The 26102-nt window shown below is 41.0% G+C and overlaps 2 protein-coding genes across 8 annotated transcripts; one reads left to right on the forward strand and one right to left on the reverse strand.

Annotated features, from left to right (window-relative positions):
• Nucleotides 1-642: 642 nt before the first annotated feature.
• Nucleotides 643-7441, forward strand: hmmr (hyaluronan-mediated motility receptor (RHAMM)). 2 transcript variants are annotated; one of them, XM_010737086.3, is made up of 20 exons: nt 643-827; nt 1032-1130; nt 1221-1297; nt 1397-1474; nt 1574-1762; nt 1873-1959; nt 2050-2161; nt 2291-2356; nt 2585-2658; nt 2743-2813; nt 2890-3257; nt 3351-3499; nt 3590-3825; nt 4809-4925; nt 5050-5250; nt 5338-6063; nt 6151-6223; nt 6373-6549; nt 6658-6817; nt 6992-7441. In XM_010737086.3, the coding sequence occupies exons 1-20, from the start codon at nt 782-784 to the stop codon at nt 7006-7008; spliced, it is 3123 nt and encodes a 1040-aa protein (XP_010735388.2). In that variant the 5' UTR covers nt 643-781; the 3' UTR covers nt 7009-7441. The 2 variants fall into 2 exon arrangements, with proteins under 2 accessions (XP_010735388.2, XP_027140257.1); XM_027284456.1 differs by lacking the exons at nt 643-827; nt 1032-1130; nt 1221-1297; nt 1397-1474 and having other exon boundaries at nt 1625-1762; nt 1873-1958; nt 2048-2161.
• insb (preproinsulin b) lies at nt 7320-25853 on the reverse strand. Of its 6 annotated transcripts, none has more exons than XM_027284487.1 (4): nt 25785-25853; nt 24844-24949; nt 8618-8817; nt 7320-7935 (listed from the first exon to the last, which is right to left on the reverse strand). In XM_027284487.1, exons 3-4 carry the CDS (start codon nt 8805-8807, stop codon nt 7790-7792), a joined length of 336 nt encoding a protein of 111 aa, XP_027140288.1. In that variant the 5' UTR covers nt 8808-8817; nt 24844-24949; nt 25785-25853; the 3' UTR covers nt 7320-7789. The 6 variants fall into 6 exon arrangements, with proteins under 6 accessions (XP_027140288.1, XP_027140273.1, XP_027140289.1 ...); XM_027284472.1 differs by lacking the exons at nt 24844-24949; nt 25785-25853 and adding exons at nt 10469-10555; nt 10657-10698; XM_027284488.1 differs by lacking the exons at nt 24844-24949; nt 25785-25853 and adding an exon at nt 10657-10772 and having other exon boundaries at nt 8618-8749.
• Nucleotides 25854-26102: the final 249 nt, after the last annotated feature.

Raw genomic sequence — 26102 nt, forward strand, 5'->3', positions numbered from 1 at the left:
TTTTCTTGGGCAAGTCAAGTCCTGTAATAGGTCAAGTCCAAGTCAAGTCACCTTTGGCGTATTGTTGTAATTTTAGCTGCAGAATCTGATCTTAATATGATCGCACTGTGATCATCAACATTATTTAAAATTTAAAAAAATTATAATAATAAATAGATTTTATATTCACATTTCATATTCACACTGAAAACATGATGTGAATAACACTCAAGTCATCGTGTCCCGAGTCTTAAACTTCCAAGTCCGAGTCAAGTCTCAAGTATTTCATTTTTTGTCAAGTCAAGTCACAAATCATAAAAAACAGCGACTCGAGTCGACTCGAGTCCAAGTCACTAAGTCTCAAGTCCCCATGTCTGCTAATACTAATAACTCATTTCCTTTGGTATGCTGATGAGTCTGCATGTCCACAACTGTGACAACTTTATGACTAATCAGCTCTAATTTCTTCTATGCATTCCAGTACAGATATGATATAAAGTTATTTACAGGGACATAATATATACTTTATACAACTAGTCTTATACTTTATAATAGGGTGCATGGTGTTTGGGTTGACACACATTTGAATAAGTTGTTTACTGTCGGGGTTGGGCAAAAAATGATGACGTCACCCAAAGCTGGATGCCTATTGGCCGAACGCACGCCAACGTACCCTTGACGTTATTTTGAAATTTCAGCGGTGAAGCGTTTTGTTGTGTGTGTGTGTGTGTGTGTCACAGAGCTGCACTGCAGCCTTGTCGATAAAATTCAAGACTTATTTTCGCATATCGGATTTAAAAACATGTCGTTTCCAAGAGCCCCGTTGAAAAGGTTCAACGAGAGCGTAGGTAAGTAGCAGCTAAGTAGCCTTAGCACCACGAAAACAAGCTGTGCAACCGTTAAGTGGCGTTAATTTATCTCCAGCAAACTAAGCTCGCTGCTTTTCTATTAAGACGTCGACATTCAGGTTGGATTCAAAAGTACATAAACTTTTAAATTGTTAAACAAAATTATTCAATACCGTGGCTAACGTTGTGCTTTTTGTCCGAAAGGTTGTGCCCCTGCGCCGGGAGCCTATGAGATCAAATCTGGGGACCTGAAGGGAGCTGCTACCTTCGACAAATCTGATAGATTCAGATTTGTTAAGGCAGGTTGGTGACCGTGAGAAGCATAATGCAACTGCTAATAAACACACAGCACGTCTTAAAAAACATGAAGTTTTGTGTATTTTTCATTACCAGCCGCTCTGCCACCACCATCACCCTCCAGAAACCCTCTGGTGTCTCCTGTCCGGAGGACAATGTCTGTTGATGGCCTTGTGAGTTTTCTTCCAGCATGTAATAACTCACATACACATCTATCTGCTGCTTCTATAACAATAATATGAACTCTCTTTGTGTTTTTATCCAAACCAAAGGTTGAAGGGTCAAGTGTAAAGAAAGAGAAGAACTGCATGAGCATGGAGAGGAAGCAGCAGAAACTCCTGGAGAAAGAGGTATAGGTTTATTTGTTGTCTGTAATCAGCAGATGTGTTGTTGTTGTTCCTTTTGAATATGGATTCAGTGTTTTAAACTTCAGCTTTAATCCCCACCAGATAAGGTCCCTGGTTCAGGAGCGAGGGGAGCAGGACCGTCGCCTGCTGGTTCTGGAAGAGGAGCTGAAGAAGGTTGAGGCCAAGCTGCTGGCTACAGTGAGGGAGAAGACGGGCATTGCTGCCAATGTTACCACCCTGGAAAGACAGCGGGCTGAACTAAAAAAAATCAACGAATTCCTAAAAAACAAGGTTTGTTTTTTATCTATATATATATATTTAGATGGTAGTTGCCTTGATTACGTCTGCATAAGATGTGTCTTATATGATTAAAAAGACTGAATCCATGTTTGGTTTTGAAGGTTTCTGCTGACACGACGAAGAAAAGAATCAATTCTCTCACAATGGAGTTGATGGAGGCCAGGAACACTTTAGATGTTAAAAAAAAGGTATGGCTCGTGTACACATACTTTCTTATTATTTGGGAATATTACGCGTTTAGTAGATGCTTATGTACTCTGTGTGTGTTTTGTGTCCAGGAGTTAAGTGTCCTGCAGGTTAACAGTGAAGGTCAGCTGAAGGTGCTTGAAACTGACCTCCAAGCTGCCAAGGCGACCGTCACGAGTCTAAAGGATAGGAATAAAGACTTGGGTAAGATTCAGCAGCAGCAGATAGGACACTGTCATATGTAGAGAAATGAAAGTGGATGAACAGCAACATTTAAAGTAATCAGAGATGTACTTTGATTTAAAAAATAAATAAATAAATTACGTTTTACAGAGGATCTTCATCAAGTGACCAAAACTCAGAACAAAGAGTTGGAGAATGAAAACGCTAGATTGCAAGGTATGATTATAACCAGATTTTTCCTTGACAACACATTTAGTCACGTTTACCCGTAACTGCCTGCAAATATAAGCTCTGGGCTCGTTCGTCTCTTGTACTTTAAGATTACTTTATATCTATATCATTGACCCTGATGTACAAATACAGTTCCAGGTATCAGTCTTCCTTCTTGTGTTTGTGGGTTTGTTCCCGTATGCTTCCATCCATAATGGTGTGTTTATTTTCCAGCTGTGATACGGGAGCTGAGGGAGGAGATCAGAGTTGTGCAGGGGTATCTGGATGCAGCCAATGACGAGATTCAGGTACAAACAACACCTATGGAAGCATATTTCTTACAAAGGTGGACATCCTTTCTTTATGTTTAAGACCTGTTTATGTGTTTGCAGGATCTCCGCTTGAAGCTCAGAGAGAAGACAGCGGAGAACACTGTTTCTGCCTCCCATTTGGAGAAAGTAGAGTAAGTGAATGCTTCCTACAAACAAGTTAGATCTCCACTGTTATACCCTGACACTCATTTGTCACTTTTCCCACAGGCAGCTAAAGACCAAACTAGAGGAACGCATTACTGAGCTAGAAAACGCTCGAGATGTGCTGAGACAAAAAGAGGAGGAGGCACAGAAATTCCAGCAAGAGCTGCAGGTGTCGAGTGATGCTTTAGTGGAGGCGGAGAAGAGGTTGGAGAACCAAGAGCTGGAACTTAAATCTTCACAGAAGCTGGTGAGCGAGATGGAGGAGCAAATAAAGTCGGCCACCCAAGAAGTTCAAGACTCTCAGGCAACGGTTCGACAGCAAGAGGCAGAGCTTGCTAGACTCAGAGAGGTGCTCAGAAGAACGGAGAAGGAGCTGGATGAGAGAGTGGCACATCTTGAACAGAGATATCTGTTCTGCGAGGAAGAGAGAAGTATGTTCGCCAAGGTCCTGTTATGATTTTAATTTAAATTGCTCAAATAAATAGGCACTTGTGTGATGCATGTATTGTTTTTTATTTTTTTAGGCAAGACTCAGGAGCAGGGGCTGAGGAGAGTGGAAGAGTTAAAAACAGAGCTCGTCTTGCTAAAGGAGACTAAAAGAGATGAGAAAAAGAGACAGTTTCAGCTCGAGCAAGAACATGCTGCTCTCACTAAGGAACTGACAAAAGAAAAGGTCACACACGCTTTTTGTCTCACACGTTCTCTTTTAGATTCAATGTGAAATTGCCTAAAGCAGTCGCTGACTCTTTCCTCTTTTCTACAGGCACTTGTGGACTCCCTGACTGTCCTGGTGGAGCAGGAAAGGGAGGAGTCCGAAGAGCGGTTGAGACAGCTGAAGGAGGAGATGGAAGAGGTCCTGGGAGACCTCGCTCTCATGGAGGAACAGGAACAGCAGAAGCAGGAGGTGGTGGAGAGGAGTCAAGAAGGCCTCCAGAGGCTGCAGGAGGAAAACAAGGCGCTGGAGAAACAGCTGAGTGACACCAGAGTTCTGTTGGAGAGGTGAGGGGAAAAAGTATGAAGTTTGAAAGTCGCACTTGCATTAAAAACAGTCTCCTCACTTCACTGCTGGATTTGTTGCCTGTGCCTGTTTGTTGCTATTTAGAGTCACAGGCAGCTGGGAACATGTCCCGGCAAATACAGAGCACCAAGTACAGAAAAATAATTGACAGGTTGCCAGTCCATTACAGGTTCGACACAGACAATGGGTCACTGTCTATTTTTGTTCATGACCAATTTCAAGTTTGCCAAGTCACCTCGCCACACCATCTTTGGAATATGAGGGGAACCGGGGCACATGAAGGGGAACATGATGTTTTTATTAGACAGCAGAGAGTGCACGAGACAGGGAAGATGCTGTAAACATAGCAGGCATCACACTCAACCAACCTTGTGCCTGAAATTTGGCACAAGATGGCAGTCTTTTGACGAGCTGTGGCTCCAACTAAAATCCTTTTCTTATTTAACGAACCTGACAGTGATCTTGTACATTATTTGATTACTTATTCATCTGATTCCTTCAAATGATTTGCCCAACCAGCAGTTGAGAACTCAAAGCCATTTAATTTATTATCATACATGACAGACAATTGTCACATTTGAGAAACTAGAAACCAGATAAGGTTTGGCGAAATGAGAAATGACAACTATTTTGGCACCTTGCTTATCTCGATCAGCTGTTTGCTTGCAGCTCTGCTTACAAAGGCATTATTAAAGCGTTGCTCTGAGCAATTCAACATCAGCAAAACACTTCCAGATATTGGACTGATGTGTTGTCAGGACTGGTATGTTAGAAATTAGGTATGTGCTGAACATTTTATTATTTTTTTATTTCCACAAGCATTAGAACTCTGTAAAATTTAGAAAAGATTAAAATATAAAGATGTAAAATAATCTTATGATCAAGTGTGTATCAGTTGAACTATGTGTTTTAGGGCAGTAAAGTTACTTATAACGCGGCAAAACTGTGTGCTTATGATTTCTAGTAAGAGCAACGATGTAGCAGATTTGAAAGAGCAGCATTTCACAGCAATGAGGGAGCTCCAAGAAGCGCACACAAACTCACTGAGCAAGATGGCAGACATTGTCACGGAGCTGGAAAGGTAAGCGCTCGACTGTCAGTATATCTCGAAGTATTCCTCGAATGTCAGTTTGATTCGTGTCGGCGTTTAGCTTAAAATTCTGTCAGCGTGTAAGGTTCACAAGGCTGCCTGTCTCACTGTTCAGTGCCAAAGAGGCTCTGAGGGGAGCAGAGGGAAGACAGAAAGCGCTGGAAGCGGAGGTGGAGAGAGTGACCCAGCAGATGAAGGAGGAGATGAACAAAGTGGTTCAACAGAAAGAGGAGGAGATCAACAGAGTGAAGGAGGGGTTAGAGGAGCACCAGGAGAGACAGTTAGCCGAGGCGGAAGCCAGGGAGGAGAATACAAGGTAAACTTTAAATTCACTTTCAGTCTGTGTTGAAGTAACTGTCACTTTTCACCCTTTTTAATATTCTCTTTTTCCTTGACTTGATAGAATATTGCTGGAGGTGCAGACTCGCCTTGTACAAAAAGATGAGGAGATGAAGGCCATGGAGGCGAGCCATGCTGCCCTGATCAGTCGGCTACAGCAGGAGCTACAGCTTCAGACAAAGGAGCGAGAAGAGGCACTGGGGCAACTAGAGGAAGAGAGAGGTCAGAGTGTAACTCGGCTCCAAAACGAGAAGGAAAAAACCCAGAAACTGCTAGAGAGGGTCAGCCAGGAAAAAGGAGAAATAATAGAACAGCTCCAACAAGAAAGAGAAGAGAAAGTTAAAATTCAGACAGCCCTTCAGGAGGAAAGGGGGGCTTTGGAAGTTGAAAGAAAGGACCACCAGCAGGCTAGGTCAGAGGTGCTCAGACTACAGACTGAGCTTGACAGAGCAGAGGCGGTAAGCAAAAGCCTTTTGTCTCAAGTAGAACTCAAAGACCAGTCCAAGCTTACTCTAGAAACTCAGCTAAAAATGGCAGAGCAGGACAGAAATCAGCTGCAGTCTCGCCTGATTGAGGTTGAACAAGATGCTTCAACGCTCCCGGCCCAATTAGACCTTATAGAGGAGAAGATGAGGGCTACGCAGCGCGAGTTGGAAGAACAACGACAAGACAGACGGGCTCTGCAGGAGCAGGTAGAAGTACTGACTCAGGAAAAGGTTACACTGCAGTGGGAGATGGAGGAGCAGCGACAGGAACTCCAAAGACAAATTAGAGAAACACAGGAGAAAAGGTGAGCAAGATTGGATTTTGTGCGATTTGAAATGTGTTTTTTGTACAATTTGCACATTTGAACTCCCTATTCCTTTTTTATTCTAAGCTCTCCAAGTTCAGAGGTGGAACACTGGAGGAAACAATATGAGGAGCTGTTTGCAAAAGTCAAGCCCTTCCAGGTCAGTTATTTCACATTAATTAAAATGGGTCAGTGTTGTGTTTTATAGCTTGTTGCACTGCCCTCAAGTGGCCAAAACTATCAACTCATCCGGGTTTAAGTAAAAAGGGTTAAAACCATCTCAATGTTCCTGTTGGTGTGCGCCCACAGGAACAGCTCAATGCTTTCGCAGCAGAGCGAAATGCACTGCTCAACGAAAACGGAGCAAACCAGGAGGAGTTAAACAGACTGTCTGACGCTTATGCTCGCCTGCTCGGCCACCAGAACCAGAAACAGAAGATCAAACACGTGATAAAGCTCAAAGATGAGAACGTCTCCCTAAAACAGGTAACGCACAAGAGCAGTACTATCTGCATTCTATAGCTCACGCACACCTTTTTTGTCTCGTGCCCGTACTTCATCCCCCGTGTTCTTTTTCTTGCCGTTTGTGTTTAGGAGATATCTAAGCTTCGGTCACAGGTGAGCCGGCAAAAGAGTGATCTGGAGCAGCTCAAGGCAAAGCTTCCTGGGGCTCCGTGCCGCAGGTTTGATCCTAGCAAAGCTTTCCAACACAACAAAGAGAATAGGCAAAGTGAAACAACTGAACCTCTTAAAGGTGAGTACGAAACTGTCCCACTGCAACATCCTGAACTTTTAGAGATGTGATAAGAATTTAACAGTTATGTTTTTTTGTTTGACAGTTCTGTTTAGTTTATTTTTTTATTTTTTTTACATGATGCAATTGCTGAAATATCCGTCTGCAAGCCTAATTCTTTGTTTGTTTTGTCAGGAAATCATTATGCGTAATGGAGCTCTTCTACCAGACAAGAACTGACAACTAATTGGCTGTAGTGTTGAGTGTATCCCCCACGTACTGATGTTGTAACAGTCTTTTGCGTTAAATTGTTTCATAGAGCGTGAGGATTTGCGTCATCTGTATTGATTTTTAAAAAGAAATGTTAGGAGCAGATTGCGTTCATATGTGTGTGTGTAAGTGTCTGCATGTACAGGAGCAGTGTGTAAAAATAATGAGGGAATAGTTGGTACATGCAATCCAGAGAACAAAAGTATAGTCAGTATAAACATGTGAAATGCTTCTTTTATTGTGTTTTTTTGAAATTTTATCTCTGCACTTAGTAATTCTTAGGGTAGCAACCTATCAGCAACTATTTCAGGCAGGGTAGCTGTTTATGAATCTTTCTTCTTTGTAAATAAAGCCAGATTTTAATGCGCAACAAAACAAAAGTGTAATTGAGAATTATTGACTTTTGACCTGTGCAAATGCTATGTATACATTTTTTTTTTTTTGGGATCCTCTTGGCCATGCCCATTCTCAGCCAGTAGAGAGCACTCAAGTACTGCAGCCACATGTTGGAACGCAGCAAAAAGCCTTTACAACCCATGTTTCATCCACACAACAGTGTCTGTCAGCTACAAAGAACACAAATTCACGTCCTTACAGAGAGGGGCCCTGGGTTATGGGTCATGAAGCTTTATTTCCTTCAGTTGATAAGACATAGCCAGCAAGTATTGGGCCAGAAATTGACTTCTTACAAGCTATGAGTGGTACTAGTTGTGGAGTGACGGGTCAGTCGCAGTAGCCCTCCAGGTGGTGAATGCTGCAGGGCTTATGGCAGCACTGCTCCACGATGCCTCTCTTCACTTTGGGCTCATCATGGCCAGGCCGAGCCCTCCACGGCCACTGGTACTGTTTGGCTCTTTTAGACAGGAACCCTTTGGAGTAGAGAGAGATTCCATAGCACTGTGTTTAGTCCCGCCGCTGCTGGACAAACCTTCAGTTCCTCAAGCTCAAACCATTTACACTGTTTACACTTTAATGGAGACTTAATGGCTAGGTAATCTGATCTCCCCAATCCATTTATTCTTGCCAGTCTCTACTTCAAGAGGAGATATGACAGTGCTCCAACAGTAGCATATTATAGCCTACACCTAAAGTTAACCTTAAAACATCAATAGATTGTTTGAGGTAGATCATCCAAATAATGTTTTTTTGGAAATAACATGAGGAATTTAGGGATTTGACCAATTTTAATTTCTCACATAGATGTTAAAGCCACAACGAGAAACCAAAAACCTGGCCAAACCAAAGAATTGAAAAGAGGCCTGATGCAGGCTTTGCACACTAATGGTGGTTTGGATAAATGCATATATTTAGTTTAGGGTTCAAAGTTTCCTGCATGTTGTCTTTAAACATTTTTCCTCCAGCAAGTTTCCAAATTGGCATTCTCATTAGACTGAGTCTGAACTTTAAACAAGGCAGGCAGAGACAAAAAAGCCAGCCTGGGGTCTCTGGGCAGTGCCATGCTGTTCCTTTCTGAGCTCCCACTGTCAATGGCACAATTAGAACTTATTTTACACAAGTCAAATAGAAGAAAGCAAGTTAATTTGGCCTTACCAAGCAGATCTCTCAGGTCCCTCTTGTGAGGATGTTTTTGACTGTAGAAAAAGCCCCGCTCTCCGCATACAAAGTAGAGGGCATCCACCAGGTGGGAGCCACACAGGTGCTGGACGGGGTCTGAGGACACCCCTGGAGAGTAGAGCACCAGCAGTAAGAGCATGGCTGCCACCAATGGTACCCTGGCCATAAGAGAGAGGCTTCTTGGACAAAGCACAAGAAGTAAAGATCATACAAAAAATAGTACACATCTGATCAAACTTTTATTATACTGGGTCAAGACAAAGGCAAGAATAAAAAAATAAAACTGAATCCAGCCATCAATACTTTATACCTCAAGGCCAGATGCTTGAAAGCTTAAGGATGAAGTGATGTTAAAATTTGAACAGACCTTTTCTTGATGACACTCAGGCATTACAAAACCACTTTCTTTTAATAGCATTTTGATATAGATCTTTTGCGATGTTCCTATGAAATTCCACCACATAGCTTCAGGCCCGGGAGTATAATAGCTTAGAGACAACACTGAAGTTGCGCAGCAATACCCCAACTCAAAATAAGAGCTTTGAAGTGAGCAGAAAACAACAATTCATTCTTTCATTGAAAATCAAAGGCTGGGATGAAAAGCCGCGGTGAAATGAGGTCTGCAGAAAGTCAGTCAGTCATTGGATGATATTTGACTCAAATCTTTGAACCTTCCAAATTGACGCAAGGTTAAGCAGGCAAAGACCAAGATTAACCAGAAATTGCATCTTGATGACCTCAGTTGGTCTCCAAGCTGCTGCTGATGTGGTAATGATACTTCAAAATTCCTGCAAGAATCGGATAGTTAAACTCGACCGCAAAACTGTGTGTTATCTTTTTGATGTTGGACATTTCGTCGTTTACATTTACAGCCTGCAGCCATCCAAGGTTATGTTTAATGTCATTTCTACACAGCTCCTATTGAAGTAGATTGAAAATTGATTTTATTTTGATTCCTTTTGCTTTATTTTTACCCCTAGATGAGACTTGCGCTATGAAAGTACTTTTCTATTACAAGCTAGAAAGAATGTGCCTGTCCCAATATCACCATGGGTGGATACTGTCAGCATATCCTCAAGGTCAGTCCCCATCCTTGCTGACCAGCTTTAGCAGCTACAGTACTCGAGAGCAGGAAAGAGTTGTTAGTGTTATTAGACAAATCCTATTTGTGATGGATATTCTCCTGGTTTTGAAGTTCAGTTCCATTTTCAAGGTGAAAAGCATATTTAGCAGTCATTTGGAAACTATATAGACCTTTTGTGGACATCTTATAGTGTATAACAGATTATTGGATTGAAAATGAATCATTTTAACAGTGTCTTTAACAATGCACCTGTGCCAGGCATTACAACATTGGCAGAGCTCTCTATCTGGGCCGTCACTCCTCTATCCCTGTTGGCTGTATGCCAGGCTCCTTGGCACGGGAGATTGGTTGAATTATAGATCCTGCTCGTGCTACTCTTTACTTTCATCCCTGGTTATTATACACATAAATTTTCAAAGTTGAAATCTTGAGGGAATACAGAGAACCTTGCTTACCTGTGTTTGAGGCCTCAGTACAGCAGAGCAGTTGGTAGCTACAACTAAAAAAGGGCCCAGGCCTTTTACGACTGTACAAGTCAGAGAAAATATCCACTTGGCAACCTTTTCCCTTTATAACTCTCCACCTCCACCTTGCTTTTGTAACGCTCAGCAGAAAATGCTGAGAGAAAATGCCTCTCATTAACATGCTAACCTGTGAGCTGTTGATCTGTTCTTGAGTGGCACTAAGTCATTTAACTAGAGCGTGAGCCAACAGCAGAATTAAGACAAGGTTGTGACACTTACCCTGAGAGATACCCAGTTCAGCCCCTGCTGTGTGGTGGCCTGACTGGCACAGTTCATAGGTGACAGGGGAACACCATATGCTATGTTCTGGTCACAGAGTTTAGATTAGACTACACTCTTTTGAGCTTGTTGTTGATCTCTTGTGGTGTGTTTAAGGTGAAGCTGGGTGTGTTAGGATAGGTACTTACACAACATACAGTGCATTTCTGAAATTCCTTTCAAAATGTTGGAAAATAGTTGCTGAAAACACGTGAAAAGACTTTGAACAATATATTACTGAAATGTGGAGTTGGAGGTTAAAACAGTTTTTCACATGTTGCCAGTCCAGGATTTTGTGGGCGGTCCTAAAGGGTGGCTTGATGACACAGTAAGGTCACCTTGAGCATACATGTGACTTGTTTCAAAAATGCTGGTTGACTGCTCCTAGGAGTGGGTGTGGCTTCAGTGCATTCAGCACAGTCCTAGAGCTAACAATACTTCACATTTTGACACCTAATTTCATACACTTGTAGATATTTTCAAATTTGGCTGGATGGTTGATAACACGTTCTTTGGTCTGACAAATTCAGAACACATATTTATTCTGACTTTACATTGACTTTAAAGATCCAGTGTGTAAGATTTATGAAGCTCTATTTACAGAATATGGCAAAAAAAATATAGCATTTACTTGGATGAAATCACCTGAAAATAAGAATTATGTTTTTGTTGCCCTAGAATGAGCCTTTTTCGACATACACAGAGTCTGCCGTTTTGAACCAGCATGTTTCTACAGTGGCCCAAAGCAGACAGACTAAACACTGGCTCTAGTTTAGCCGTTTCTTGTTTGTCGTGCGTTTCACAGCCACTGTGGTTTTTCCTTCACGCTTAGAACAAGAGAGTGAAGCGGGGTTCACAATACACAATTACACCACTAGATGCCACTAAATCCTAAACACAGGTCCTTTAATACAATGTCTAAAGAAACCACACACAAAAAAAACTTTTGACATTTCACTTTCTTGGAAATGTTTCTTCTTTTTCAACTAGTTACAATGTGCTACCCTGAAGTATGTTTTGTATTAGTATACTGTTTTGCTGCTTATTTCTGTACCATTTTTGTCACTTTGTATCAATACTTACAGATAATATGTGATGTGTCAGTGCTAACTCAGGTTCCCCTAAAAACAAGAATATATAGTAAAAAAAAAAAAAGAATCATTCATAAAACGCTACAAACACTGGTTACGTTTTTTTCTTGCTTCATTACACTGATTTTGACTTGTCTCTTGTCATGTACAGCAGCTGTTCTTTTTAATTTCAGTCTGCCTCCAGTATCTGAGGGTGGGACAGATTTAGATGAGCGGTGACACACTGTATAATTTTATATCAAATGATGACTCAATTGTCAGGCCCTGAGGACGCAGCACAGCTCCATACTATCACCTCTTTGCCTCTGTGATTTAATTTTGCTTTTAATATTTATAATTGATACAAGGCACCACTCCATGGACATCGTTGTAATGAAAAGCCCTGTAGAGTATAAAATAGAGCATGTACAGGAGATTAGAACGGAGGACAATATGAATACTGACAGAAGATGTTAATATAAATACACTGAATCATTTTTCTTTGGGTAGATTTTTTCTTCTTTTTTCTAGTGTATATATTATTATATAAAGTGTTTGTGAAATTTGGGGCTCTACCATAGACAATGGAGCTCTGATTTGTCATTTAATACTAAGTTGAACAGCCAAAAATATTTTAGAACATGTACAAACCAGAACTTGCTACTTCAGGGACACTTTAGAAACATCTTAAATAAGAACAAACTCAGCACCTATTCACTGTGTATGGAGCCGTGGAAGATATTACGTCTTCCAGTGACTCTCAGGGGTCAGTTCAGCAGTTTTTAGCTTCAGGAAATGGAGGCGCATGTTCCTGAGTATTAGCTGAACTGTCCTCGGAGCAGGACTAATGTGGTTTCTAAAAATGTGTCACATTCCCCTTTTAGCTGTCATTGCAGCTGAAAAGTTAAATGTATTCACTAGCTGTGCGCTCACCTTGAAAACGATCTGGTAAATCCAAATGTATTTTAATAGACGAGACGGAGTTCTGTAATTTTGCTGTAACCTAAAGAACTTTTTGAGCCAAAAAGCCTGAAGATTGATAGAGCTATCACTTGTAAAAGACCCACCATTAACTTCTAAAGCGCTGGGGTCAAGTTACATGTTATTTGTGGTATTTTATATTTGCATGCTGTTATGTCTTTGTACAGCATGGCTCACCTTTTGGTACATGACAATAAATAAAACATGCAATGTCTGGACTAGATAGCTCAATCCGTCTGTAACGTTTGCTGCTTGTTCTATCTTTTCTACACGTTTTTCATTGGAATCTGTCCTCTAACAACAAAAACGCTCTACAAGTAAGTCTTTGGCAGCGATGACAGCGGGGGGTATACATGCTTTTCTGAGAGAAATGTTTCAAAGGAACAGTTCTGACATGTTTTTTTGTTTTTGCACCCATGGGAAGTCAAAAATACAAAGAAATAATATGTAGATTAATATGTAACCTCAGCAATCTAACTGTTACATAAATATCAAACAGGACCCTACCAAAAGCAGTTCAAACATCACACTCAAGTAAAAGAAGACCCTATTAGTAGCCTTCTGGATTATGTGTTCAGGTGTTCATGCTGGTAGATAGCTAGATAGATACATAGATGTGTATTTTTTTCCCGATACTATCTTGTTTCGATGATTTTTCTTTAGGTGTTATTAGTCCAAGGGAGTTCTGAACTTCTTTTCCCTAATGGATGACAGCAGGAGCAAAGTCTCATGATTTTATGGAAATTACAACAGTTTTTAATTATGCCATGAATGCTAATTAGTTTTTTGAGCTAACATATTGGTACCAGGGTTGCAGAACCTACAAACAGTAGCAATATAAAAGAAATACGATAATAGACAGTTATGAAAGATCTCAAATAGTGTATCTTGATACAGTAAATATGACTGCAAATGCCTCTTCACAGTGATCTCACTTGGTCTCTGATGATTTTTTTGTATTAATACAAGCTGTTTTCTATCATATATATGGTAATTTGTTGCAGAAACAAGTCAGAAAAACCAGAGCCAATTAACCCAAAGTTCAACTTTTTCATTTATTTTCCTCAAGGGGAATAAAACTGTTTCTAATGAGTTGGCAATACAAATCTTGTAACTTTTTAGCATTTCTGATGTATGAGAACATGATCAAACTGACACAATCAAATATCCTTTTAATAGGTAAGACAAAGAACATTATGTGAGGGTCCATGTGTGTTAAAGTGGCATTTTAGCAGGGAAGCAGATGTTCATTTCCTTTAAATGACAGTGGAAGAGAGTGCTAATGAAAGGATGGTCTTTGGAGGAATGATAAAAGAGAAAGGTGGGGGGAAAGAAGCCATCCAGCTATCCACCTTGGCACTGCGATTTGAGGAGGTGTTAAATGTAGAACCAGGAAAGGTCCAACTTTGCCATGCTTTGAAAGTCATTCCTCGAGGGAGGAGAGCAAAGCTGCAAGAGCTGCGAACAACAGGCACATCCTTCTCTCCCCGGTCGCATGGCTGCTTCAAACACACACATCAAATACCAGGGAGAGGACTAGCAGACACCCTAGACATGCAGAGACAGACAGAAGTTGGGTGGAAAAGTCGGCTGGGTCCCTAAGGTGGGAGTTGCGTAACTCGTCTTCTCTTCTACTGCGTTTGAGGAGATAAAAGGGAGTGAGGAGTTCAGCCTAGTGAGATGTTGTTAATCTGTTCTGATAGTGAGCCTTTTTACTCCCATAATTATCTCAGACTTTCTGAAGATGGAAACTGAAAGGAAAATGTTTGGGAAAAAAAAAGAAAAGAAAGAATCGTTGACTCACGCAGCAGACAACAGAAACAGCTTGGATCATTATGTTTTTATGTGAGAGTTTGAACCGTAAGAAGGCAGAAGTAATGAGACAGATTTCCATAAGTCAACTTTGAGAGCAGGATACATACAAAAGCTCTGTGAAGATTCATCTCTGCTTAGACTGAGCAAATCTTTGAATATTGAACAACTTCCCTTAAAAATAACCGTAGGTCAAAAAGATAAAGCGTCAAAAAAATGTCAAAAAAAAGTGGAGAACTTTATTTATTTATTTATTTATTTATTGAATTGTTGGCAAGGGCAAACAGTTTGGGTTCTGGCAGGTCAAGCAGCCCTGTCATATGCAAACATTGTCTCATGCAAGCGTGCGCATACACACAAAAGACAGACTGGACACGTCTGCCTGTTCCAGACACTGCCCTCCATGTGTGTCATGGCCTTCTGGCTCAGATCCATGACAGAAAGCCATGGATTTTCATAAAGTGTGTGTGTGTGTGAGAGAGAGAGAGAAGGCTGCCCTGGTGTCTGCACTCTCCTGTCCTGCAAGTGACAGTCACTAATGCAGTACTAACCTCTGTCATGACCTACTTTGCTATGCCACCTCTGTCCAGACCCTTACAGATCACACACACGCATTAATAATGAATAATAGGAATCTCTTTGTAATTCCAAAGGCATTTAAAAAAAAAAAAATGTACTTGATTCATAGCATACACACACAAACACACACACACACATTTGAGCAGATTAGAATTAGAAGTTGACAGGTTGAGTTGGGGAACAGAGCTTGGTAAGAGCATTGTTTGACAGCTGAGAAAATGACTACATGTTATAAATGTGACAAGTCCCCAAGAGAGAGGTGAGACGGGACAGAATGATGGCCGGTTTGATTTTCAGACCAGAAAATAGATTTCTATTTAAACCCTCATGCGGCCGGCCTTTTCAAGTTGAGCTCAGCGTGAGACAAGAGAATTCAATTTAGAATTGGCATTTTTCTAGTTTGCGCGTGAGGCGTCCTTTAGTTTGATGGATTGATACGAGTGCGCCTCACTTCCTCTCCGAAGGCTTCTTTTTTTTTTTCACACCATATCTAAAGTGGGGGGAGATGTGTCTATTTGCAGTGTGACCCTCCCTCCCGGGTATTACCCTTCAATGCACCAATGAGAAGCAGCATCAGCTTGAAATGTGTGTTCATTCACTTCAGCTCGGGACTGATGTGATAGAGTCTTTGTGTTCTTGATGCTGACAGCATTTGAAACCAGTTTTATGATTGATAAAATAAATTAAAAAAACATGTTCGCAATGACTATGCAAGCATGCTGGTGTTTAGCAGGGTAATGCATAATGTTACTGTCGGTTACTGCGTTTACCAGTTTGATTTAGTCTAAGTTAATCAGCACTAACTGTATTTCAGCTACAAAAAATGATGGTTAATCTGTCACCTTCAGGTCTGTAAGTGAATACACAAGCTTACAAACTCTGTGTTCAATGTTCCATATTTATATGCAAACTTGCAGCGGTTACAGATACAAACATAAATGCACTGGTCTACAAAACTACACTTACAGTTATTATATTTAAAGAAAAACATATTCAAACATATGAAAACATCAATCAAACTCACCAAAAAAACAAAACATATAAAAACATTGCACAGACGACAACAAAAAGCTGAACACAGCTGGGACATGCTGGTTGTTGCCATGGTTTGTGACTCATGAAGTTATTGTTGTCAGCTGGTGGTAAGTGGTGACGGAAAATGAACGCAAATGCAAGTTTTTTTTTTCCCCCAGCTGTGTCCGGGCATGTGCATCATTTTTGAGTGTCTTCCGGGAGCCGTTTCTGTTGTCGTTTGTGATATCTTCTCTATTTGGTAGTGTTTTCTCACTTTTGCAGCCTTTTTTTTTCCTCGATATGCGACACCTGTGTTGTCAAATTGGTGCGGATCTTTTCTTGCGTCTCGAGCAAGCTGGAGTGTGTTGAGCTCTCACAGCCACCACAGACGCATCCAAATTTAAACACATCAAACTGTTGTTGAATCAGGACAATAATGGTGGACTGAGTGACTGACATCACCATCTGCCCTTCTAGCAATAATAATCTATCATCAGAGTAGTTAATATATTGTCAGTGTAGTATGTCAGTGGGTGTATATGTAATAATAGGAAATTATTTTCACTTTGGTCACGAATCATCTCGTAGTTACGGTGTAGGATAGATGGAGTTAAATCTTGAGGATTATAGCAAGGCTGTGCAGAGCCACCTGCCATAAGGAATGCTTATATGCTTGTCTGTGTGTGTGTGTGTGTGTGTGTCTACGCATGTTTGCACAAATCGATATGGCTGGTATCACCCCCCTGAGCCTGTCTCCCTCTGCTCTTAGAGATAAAACAGACGTACAGCCAGACATATGAGTGGGATTAACAACAGGCGCTTATTTGGGAGAAGAAAAGAGGCAAAAGCTAAAGATAGAGGGATTTCAACACTTTTCATTATTTTCGAGGAGAATGTGTACAGCAGGTACTGCCAGGGAAAAGGTCAGAATCAATCAATCCAATGTTGTCTGCCAACCTGCCTCAAATTGCATATTGACTCAGTGTAACGGCCTCTAAACCAATGGATTCTGGATTCTTGGATGCATGTTGACAACTTTAATACCACAGTGGAGCTTTTTCTGGAGAAGTACCTATGTGCCGTTATTGGGTATCTCAGGCAGTTTTGAGTTGATGTTACAAAGCCTGAGCTGTTCATCTCCTTCCTGCGCTATTTCTTTCGTCGTGAACTTTCTCTAACATTGCTCCGGTGTAAATGTGAGCGAGAGAGAGAGACGTGCTGGTGGTTATAAGAGCAGAATGCCAAACACGTCCATGTTTGTGTGTGTACACCTGACACCCGAGAGTTATCTCGATCTGTAACTGTCTGCTATCTCCAGGAGCTGTCAGCGCGATACATATAAGCGGTGTGTAGTTGTGGAGAATTGCTGTATGTTGCCTTGTTGGCTTTGAGTTTGCATATAGCATGTTGAACAGAAGGCACTGCAGCTTTGATATGTTGATGAGAACCTTTTATGTTGTGTGTGTGTGTGTGTGTCTCTGTGACACGGTGTGACTATCAGTATGTGTGTCTGCGCATGTGTTAGTCTTTTGCTCAAGAGAGCGGGAGGGCGGCGCTTCAGATGTCCTGTCCTTTCATTCCAGAGTCCTCCTTTGAGGTAAGAGGATCCCATGGAAACTTAACATTTCATTGTGGCTCGCCGCAGATAAAGATTGAATTATCTGTGTTCTCCTTAAATCCCCATTCAATTTTTTTTTAACAGGGATGAAAGATTTTGTCTTTGGTGCCGGAGGAGCTGTGTACCCCCGCTGTTTGGTAATATCTGAAATTAATTCCTCCACCCGTCCCAGATGTGCCTAAACAATTCAAGGGCAGTGTTAGATCCTCAAATTGAGAATTTACTGAAAGGCTTTTGTAGCACAGCCAGTGATAGAGTTTTTTGTTAAGCGTAATTTCTATTTATCATTACTGCGTCCTAGCACAAACTGGTTTGTATGGCCCGGGCAACAAATTATATGTGACGCTCAATCACAAAGGGTTGTTACCCATTAATGGAGGTAGATTTTTGTCCAGTGCGAGAGCAAAAGGACAGAGAAGATAGTTCTTGGAAGTGAAAGTAGAGAACTCCCCTCTGAGTCACAACAAAGAATAATTTCAAGGAACAGAAGGCAGGGTGGGAGTGGAAAAAGGTGAAAACAGAGTCTATCCAGGTATGGCTTGCTCCATAATTCAACAGTATCTGGACCAGAGCTTCTGATCCACACAATATTTCCACTACATATATATATATATATATATATATATATATATATATATATTTATGCACACACACACACGCACATTCACTCTACACTGTATGGCTGGCCTTTGCCCTAGCCCAGTCGATAGCTGTCTCAGGACATGGATCCTTCTGAATGCTGATTCTCCATTGCGGTCTTTATTTCATCTGAAGATGTAACAGAGTTTTCCTTTTCAAGTCTGTATCATATTTGATTGGACTCAGGTGATTAAGCAAGGAAGATCATTCCTGGGTTTGCAGTAGTAAAAATTTTCACTAACACGGAGAAGAAAGTGATGTAGTTTCTCTTTGGTTTGTCCTTTTTAAAAAAGAAAAAAAAAACATAAAACACTTTTGTTTAAATCCTCATTGGTTTATTTTTTTGTGGAGGCAGCGCAACAAGCTGTAAACTCTGTAGAGCGCTGACATACACCACTTTAAGAATTTAGTATGGGCAATGTGTGTTCACAAGCAGTGGTTTATTTACATATCGAAAAGACCTGAGTGACATTAGCATTCATTTTAAGTTGTGTTTGTGTCCATCTAATGATTGTAAGTCCAATATTTACACTTCTTTTTTTTTTAGTTCTTAATCTTAACCAACTCCTAAGGAAAATATCTGTCTCCTTAGCCGTTAAATGATCCGCTATGTTCACCAGCTTGTCTCTAACTATGTCTGTCTGCAGTTTGGTGCTGGTCAATTAGCGTACAGTGTGTGTTTATTTTTCTCTGAACAAAGAAATAAAAAAAATAAAAAAAACTGTCTGCTTCAGCTGAAAATCCACTAACAAGAGACACAAAACAGTGAGTTCAAAGATGTTAACCGTCTGGTCGTCGACTGGCCGCAGGTCTTAACATCTCGTATATACCGGCTTTTAGACGCTTTAAGACGTTGGACTTAACCACTCTGGTGCCTTACCCAAACCCGATCGCCACAACGGGATAATAAACCAACTGTAACCCTCTGTTTCTGTCTCTCTGTCTTCATTCCCACCCCCTTCTGTGGTATGTGGTGATGGCACGCTCGGTGTGGGGTTATCGGGTCGATTGTGATGACCCGTGCATTGCCGTTGGCTCTCCTCACCAAACTGTGTGAGTTGTTGGACAGCACAGGGAGAGTTAATGTGTTGACCCATAACCCCAACCCTAACCCTAACCCTGACTTGTAATGTTGATTTTTAAAACTTATTTGACCTGTTCGATGGATTAAATACATTTAAAATAATAAACCACAAACTGAATTTTAAATCATTACTTTGTGAAAGCACGGGGGTCAAAATGATGGTTCTGGGGGGTGTTGGAATCTTGGTGGTTTTAGTGTTAAAATGGTTTGTTTTGCTGAAAGAAACTGCAGCATGGGGGCTAATTCTTTGTGGGTTTATCACTACTAGCAACAACTTTCACATTACAAACAGCAATTAGATCCATTGCTATTAAAAATATTCATTAGAACACCTAGTTTTTAGTTAAAAGGCAACATGATTTTGGACTTTTTGACTCGCATTCCTGTGGGCGTGTGACCTTTTTGGTTGACCACACCCGTCCAAACCCAAGTCAATGGCCTAAAGCAATGAGAAAATAATAAACTTCAGAGACTTGAGCATTTGCAACACCTGCAGGATTTAGCACATCCTGCTGCAGCAGATGTAAACAAGAAGAAACGACACTCTGAAGAAAGGAGAATTACTAGCACAGAGGCCTTGACACTAACAAGTGTCTAAAGGACAAAAGGGAATTGAAATATGGCTCAAACCGTGTGGAAAGTTAAAGATTCCAGCTTTAAGCATTAAAACAGACAAAAAAGAGTTTTAATAAAGCAAACAGTGTCGATGATTTAGTGTGGCCAACCTGACTTGTCACAGAGGCAATCCTTCTAATAGAACCGCTCTGATTTATCGCTTAGACTCTCCACAATAGAGACCGTAATGGGCTTTATTCATATTTTTATTTTATGAAACACGATGAAAGGGGTCATGGTGGCCATTAAGTGGATTAATGGTGTGTGTTGGGTAAAGAAGATGCTATAAAATCTTAAAAGTTAATGCTGTCATCTGCGGACTGCTGTCCTGATGGAGTGGGAGGGGCCACGCGCAGCTAATAGACATAATTCAGCCAGGTAATGTCGGATAACTGGGGGACAAGATGGATATCACTTGGCAATGTTACGGGGTGTGTTGTGGTGTGCCGACACATTTACGCAGGTTATTTATGCTCCATAATGAAGAGCATAATGAAAATTGGACACAACTATAAATATGAGCAGGGAAAGCGTAATGTGGGGGGATAATCATTGATGCAATTAAGGTGTCGAACACATGCAGTGTGAACCTGGCCTCCCCTGACTCTCTCCTCTTCCTTTCACCAAGGCTGTATTTCATCCCGAAACATCACATTCAATCAGTCAGGGGGGGGATGTCAGCATAAATCTCCAGCTCTTGCACAAGGAGGCTGGCATTTTAAATATGTTAATGCAAAAGCAATAAAGTCGTTGGTTAATCTATCTCTGAGATTATTGACAACTAGTGTTACGCTGTTAGCGGTCTTAATTGGTGTGTGTGTGTGTGTATGTATGTCTGTGGACACCGCTCTCACTGTGTTTGTGTGGGAGAAATTCAGCTTGGTCTAGAAAGAGGGAAGGAGGAAGGGAAGGAGGGAGAGAGAAAGTCAGGCCAGGATATCTTGGAGGGAGAGAGATGGAGACGGATGAGAGGGGGAGTCCGGGAGCTGAAGTGACCCTCCGGACCAGATGCTGATAAACCGCCATCACTGAGCGTTCTGTCAGCTCTGGCTCTCATCTGTCACTGTCACCCTGCTGCATTTCACCCTTTTCTCCTCCTCCTCCTCTTATTTCTCTTTCTTCACTATCTCTGCATCATCTCCCCCCCCCCCCCACCTATGTGTATCCTTTTTCTTTTTCATGTTACATACATATATGAATATCATTCATCTCTTAACACGCTCTCATTCCCTTCCCTTTGCTTCTGTTCTTTAAACGCGCTGCTTTACATCCAGTGTCTCACAGCTTTGACCATTATTTCCACGGACGCAGACAGGGACGGAGGCGTTTCACTCAGCATTTGGAATTTCTCCTCCGTGTTGGTGAAGCACAAATACGTTTTTTGATGATTTCTTTTTTTCTTTTGAAATATGTTTCAAGCGGTTGCACTTGCAAACAGAACAACATAAGCTTTGTACTGGCAATAAGCTACAGAGATGATGTGTTATGATTTCCATGTTGCATATGCTAATGCATGCATAGCTGTGAGGCTTGTGTAACATGTTCAGGTGGGCGTTCCATGCACATAAAGTTCTTTCACTGTTACGCACTGACCTTTAACCTCAGGCTTTAGTAGATTAATGATGACTGGCTGTGTGGTCTTCATTTTGTGTGAGGGTGAATGCTTGAGGACATGCCTGAATGCTTCATCTTTCTTTGATCTGATATTATGTGACGGAGAAGATAAAGAACAGAGAGTTCCAGGTATTTCTTCCTGTGCTTGAATGTATAATGTAGCATGTGGGTGGAGTGCAATTTCAAGATATTAAAGAAAAAAAAATCAAAGATTTGACATAACATCTAACAACACTTTCTTTGCCATGGAGGCTTTTTTGCTTGTTTGTTTTTATAATGCAACAAAAGTATAAAATTCAAAAACAGTGTGATTCTTAAGTCCATTTTGGTTTGAAGGAGTCAAATCACGCTGACACATTGGAGCCACGTATCCTTCAAAAGTAAAATGAGTAAGGGGACGGTGAATGCTGTGTCCTTGCTCGGCAGTAGGGGTTCAGCAGAAATCCCTCAGGTTAATCTGTCTAATAGCAACTATCCCGGCTGTCACAACCAGACTGGGACAGCCACTTGCAGGCTCAGATGACTTTGTTTTGTCCCTGTCAGAGAAAGCCCAACTGATTGGGACTGTGTGTGTGTGTGTGTGTGTGTGTGTGTGCATGTCTCAAAAAAATAGAGCCACGTAGACATTGATTTGTGTTTGGTGGAACAGATCAAATTGTCCCCTCATGCTTGTACCATGGCAGAATATGGCAGAATGTGTATGTGTCTGTTCGGAGTGTGCCTACGTCTGTGTTTGAGGATTATGTGTGTGCGCGCACACACGACATGGCATCCCGATTCCAGGGCCAAACCCCATCATTTTGCGCCTGTCACATTCTGTTAAGTGTTGCTCACACTCCTTCCTTAATTCCCTACATTCCCTTGTCACCCCCGACGTCAATCCAGACGCTCATAAACAGCATCTCTCAAAATGGCATCCGATTCATTACACACCACTACTCACAAAAAAAGGGAGAATACAACCACCTTCTGCCCACACACACAAACACAGCAGTGTCTGGTATAGTGCCAAAGCTAAGCTTAAATTTCTCTCACGTCCACCATGCCTTTATAACATTTTGTTTTGCTTCTGTCTACCGGGACATACATAATACTGTTATAAGTGTATGGATGATGCATAACTTGATACGTGTAGTAGTACTTAATGAGAAAAATTTATTACAAATTGAAACTCTTGTTGTATGATCAGAAGTGAAAACGTCTATGGGGGGATCTACAGGATTTGTTGCTGTATACTATATATAGTATCATCACATTGAAAATCTGTGCATAAAATCAATCAGTCCAATTTGCTCAATGGGGGATATTGTTATAAAATGGAACTTTACAATGCCTAATTCATTTATTTAAAGTAGCTAACTAGTTAAAAACGCCATAATCAGGGTCATGGGGTGTTGGAGCCAATCCCATCTGGCATGGTTTTTTTAAAAAGGTATACCAGGGTTTACCGTGGACAAGTTGCCAGTTCATCACAGGGTTGACACTTAGACTATGACTATGTCACAGTTACATTTGTACCTACGGGCAATTTAGAGTAACCACCTATTGACTGCATGTATTTGGACTGAGGAGGACGTTGGTGGAGCCGGAGAGAGCTCAAGCAGACACAGGGAGAAGATGCAAACTCACAGAAAGAACACAGCTGAAGTTTAAACTCCTGGGTGTAAAATTTGGAAACTTTTGACTTTGGCAACTACTAGTTGTAGATAACGAGTTTCACAAGTTCGGTTAAAGTTGTTTTTTAATGCGTGAGCATGGACAAAATAATGTATCATAGTTCATTTATAATTATAATGCTGCATGAATTATTTTTGACCACACTGACCTGACATAGTATTTTTGCAATTGTCTTCTTACAAACATCCTCCCACTCGAGTCGTGTTTCTAACCCTAACCCCACCTGACAACTTTAAGTCCAGTAATCACCAAAGAAAACTCAGTGAAGAATATCTAGGACAGATACTCAATACTAAGCTTTCCTCACCAGCTTAGTTACTAACTTTGTGTGTTTGACGTCTGGTGTCAGGTGCTGTGTTAACCGCACAGTCCAGTCAAGAACATGTTTTTATCCGTCAATCCATCCATCGCAGATATTCGCTTATCTTTTGCAACGTCCCAGCTGGCTGGAGTCTATCCCAGCTAAAATTGGATGGGAGGCAAGGTCAGCTTATATATATATATATAATATATATATATATATATATATATAAAATCACATATCACACATTTGCCTTAGAGGAATTTTCAATCTGCACAACATCCGAGACCTTCTATCCTTAGACGTGGCCCATTCTTTGAACTGGGTCACGAGAATAGAAAAGTTCCACATACTTTGTGTGCAGAAGGTCTAGGGAATAGTCTATCGGTAGCCATGAAGGATTAGTTGGAAAATAGCCTTGCCGTCTGGAAATGCCACAAGTAAGGGATGAACTACTTTTATTTACCATCCTCTACTGAGGAGCAGCTGCACAATTCACCAGTGTAGGCGAGATAAGATTGGTGTAAATAACAATAATACGTTACAATGAGGTAAAATGCCAGATTGGTGGTAAAATAGAAAAAAAAAGAAAAAGTTTAGTCCCACAAAGCCCCTTAAATGGTTCACTTGTACTGCTGCAGCAGGTAGAAAAGTGCCCAATGCTCAGACCCACCATCCTCAGAGGCACTCAGCAGCCCGAAAAGAAGAAAGAATGTGATCAGGAGTGACACTCTCCTCCATCAAAGTTTATCAGGGCACTCAGCCACCTCAGCTAAAATCCTACTATATCCTATAAAGGTGTCAACAACTTGCGGGCCTAAATGCAAGTCATTTGTTTTGGTTATTTAGGTGTAGTAGATTTTCTTTTTTGTGTGTGTTTGATAGTTTTAGTTGTGCAGGTTCATTCATGTGTTTTATTTTGGGGCCTATTTTGCAGTGTTATTTCATTTCATGCTCAACCATCCCTGACTGATTTTTTATTATGACTTATTATTATTATTGTTGTTGGACTCCCTGAGTCCAACAATAATAAAAACTTGAGTACACCATTTGCAACACTATTGCTGAAATTGAAGAATTGCATGCAGTTTTGTATGTATGTGTGTAAGAAAGGAATTTCACTCAAGGCAACCGTTCATTCTCATGAGTAAGTGTCATCAGTTTCTTTATGGAAGCTTAATCTTCGGCTGCAATGACCTTTTGTACATTCAGGTACAACAGTAGCGTTACTCTCTGTAAAGCTGTGGTTAACGTCTTGCTTTCCTACTCACAATGTGACTCTCTGCAAAACACCAATTAACCCTCATTCACACATACATGCAGTACACTCACCATGTGTTAGAGGCTGTGTGATGGACTGACACTTTCCAGTCTTCAATGTCCACAGCCGGTGGGAAAGTAGAGGGAGAACCATGAAGTATTTTGGAGGTTCAGCCAACTGCTGGGCAAAGATATGAGACAAAAATTTATACACCACTTACACACCAGTGCCCCGAGCCAGAAGAAAATGTAGGGGTTGGACTGGCCACAGGAGATCTGGCTAGAATCATTCTTAGGGGTTTCTGTCTCACCCACAGGGAAGCAATGATTACTATAAAGCACTAACATTGCTATATTTCAAGAGGTATGTGCCAGAAGATGTTGTAAAGTTGTTCTCACAGCAGGCAATGCTGAGCTTTCAGTGAAGTCTCAGTACTAGACTGAGTTGCACCAGCTATTTGTAAGTCTGTCATGAGGTCGGTGTGTACAGTTCCTCCTAAGTTCTTAGGAGCCACTAGTTAGTTTCAAACTAGGAAAATCCAGTTTCACTGTTAAAACGTACCTTACACTTTAGCAAAGTGTAAATCGGTTGATCACCCTTTCCAATCAAACCAATCAGTTGTATAGTAGTAGCTTCTTCATCGGCCATTGAAAGCAGCTACCTGCTACGGCTGGAAACAAGTTTGATTACAGTGATGAGACCAAATTAAAATAAGTTGGGGCCCATAAAAGCAAAACAATGAGCTGAAAGATGCTAAAATGCTTCATAAAGCCGAGGTAATTCTCTGTGGGTTCATCACCATGAATGGCTCTTTTCATGTATAGTTAATTCACCCAAATAGTCTATTCTCAATATAACAATATTGACATCTGGAGCGATGAAATATGAACAAAGACTAGTATGAGAGCTAAAAAGGGAGAAAAATGGACAGTACTGCAGCAAAGGACAGTGTTGTGAGTTAGTATACATTTTAAGCTATGTATATGTGTAAGAGCAGATAAGGCGAGCGTACCTGATTAATGAATGGAGTGTGACTTTCCGTTTAATCACTGCTACAGATGCTGTAGGACATAAACTCCTTCCAAAGGCCTGTGTATTATGATAGTGGTAGATGATCCTACGCCAGGACAGAGGATAAACTAAAAATATATTTGTGGTTTGTTAGTGTTATGATGACACACCGCTGTAAACACCAACAAATGCTTTGAGGATTTGGAGGTAATCATATCATTATTGTTGATAAAGATGCATGACATTTGCTGAAGTTCCCTCAAGCCTCGAGAGGCATACAAAGTACACGTAAAGTTGCCACTGATCTTTAATCAATTTA

Source organism: Larimichthys crocea, chromosome I (assembly GCF_000972845.2).
Source record: "Larimichthys crocea isolate SSNF chromosome I, L_crocea_2.0, whole genome shotgun sequence".
NCBI lineage: Eukaryota > Metazoa > Chordata > Actinopteri > Sciaenidae > Larimichthys > Larimichthys crocea.

Coding starts and splice junctions, on each gene's coding strand:
- hmmr (XM_010737086.3), top strand. CDS start 782: ATGTCGTTTCCAAGAGCCCCGTTGAAAAGGTTCAACGAGAGCGTAG. Junction 828..1,031: donor AAGGTTCAACGAGAGCGTAG/GTAAGTAGCAGC, acceptor TTTGTCCGAAAG/GTTGTGCCCCTGCGCCGGGA. Junction 2,659..2,742: donor CAGCCAATGACGAGATTCAG/GTACAAACAACA, acceptor ATGTGTTTGCAG/GATCTCCGCTTGAAGCTCAG.
- insb (XM_027284487.1), bottom strand. CDS start 8,807: ATGGCCAGGGTACCATTGGTGGCAGCCATGCTCTTACTGCTGGTGCTC. Junction 7,936..8,617: donor GGACCTGAGAGATCTGCTTG/GTAAGGCCAAAT, acceptor TCTACTCCAAAG/GGTTCCTGTCTAAAAGAGCC.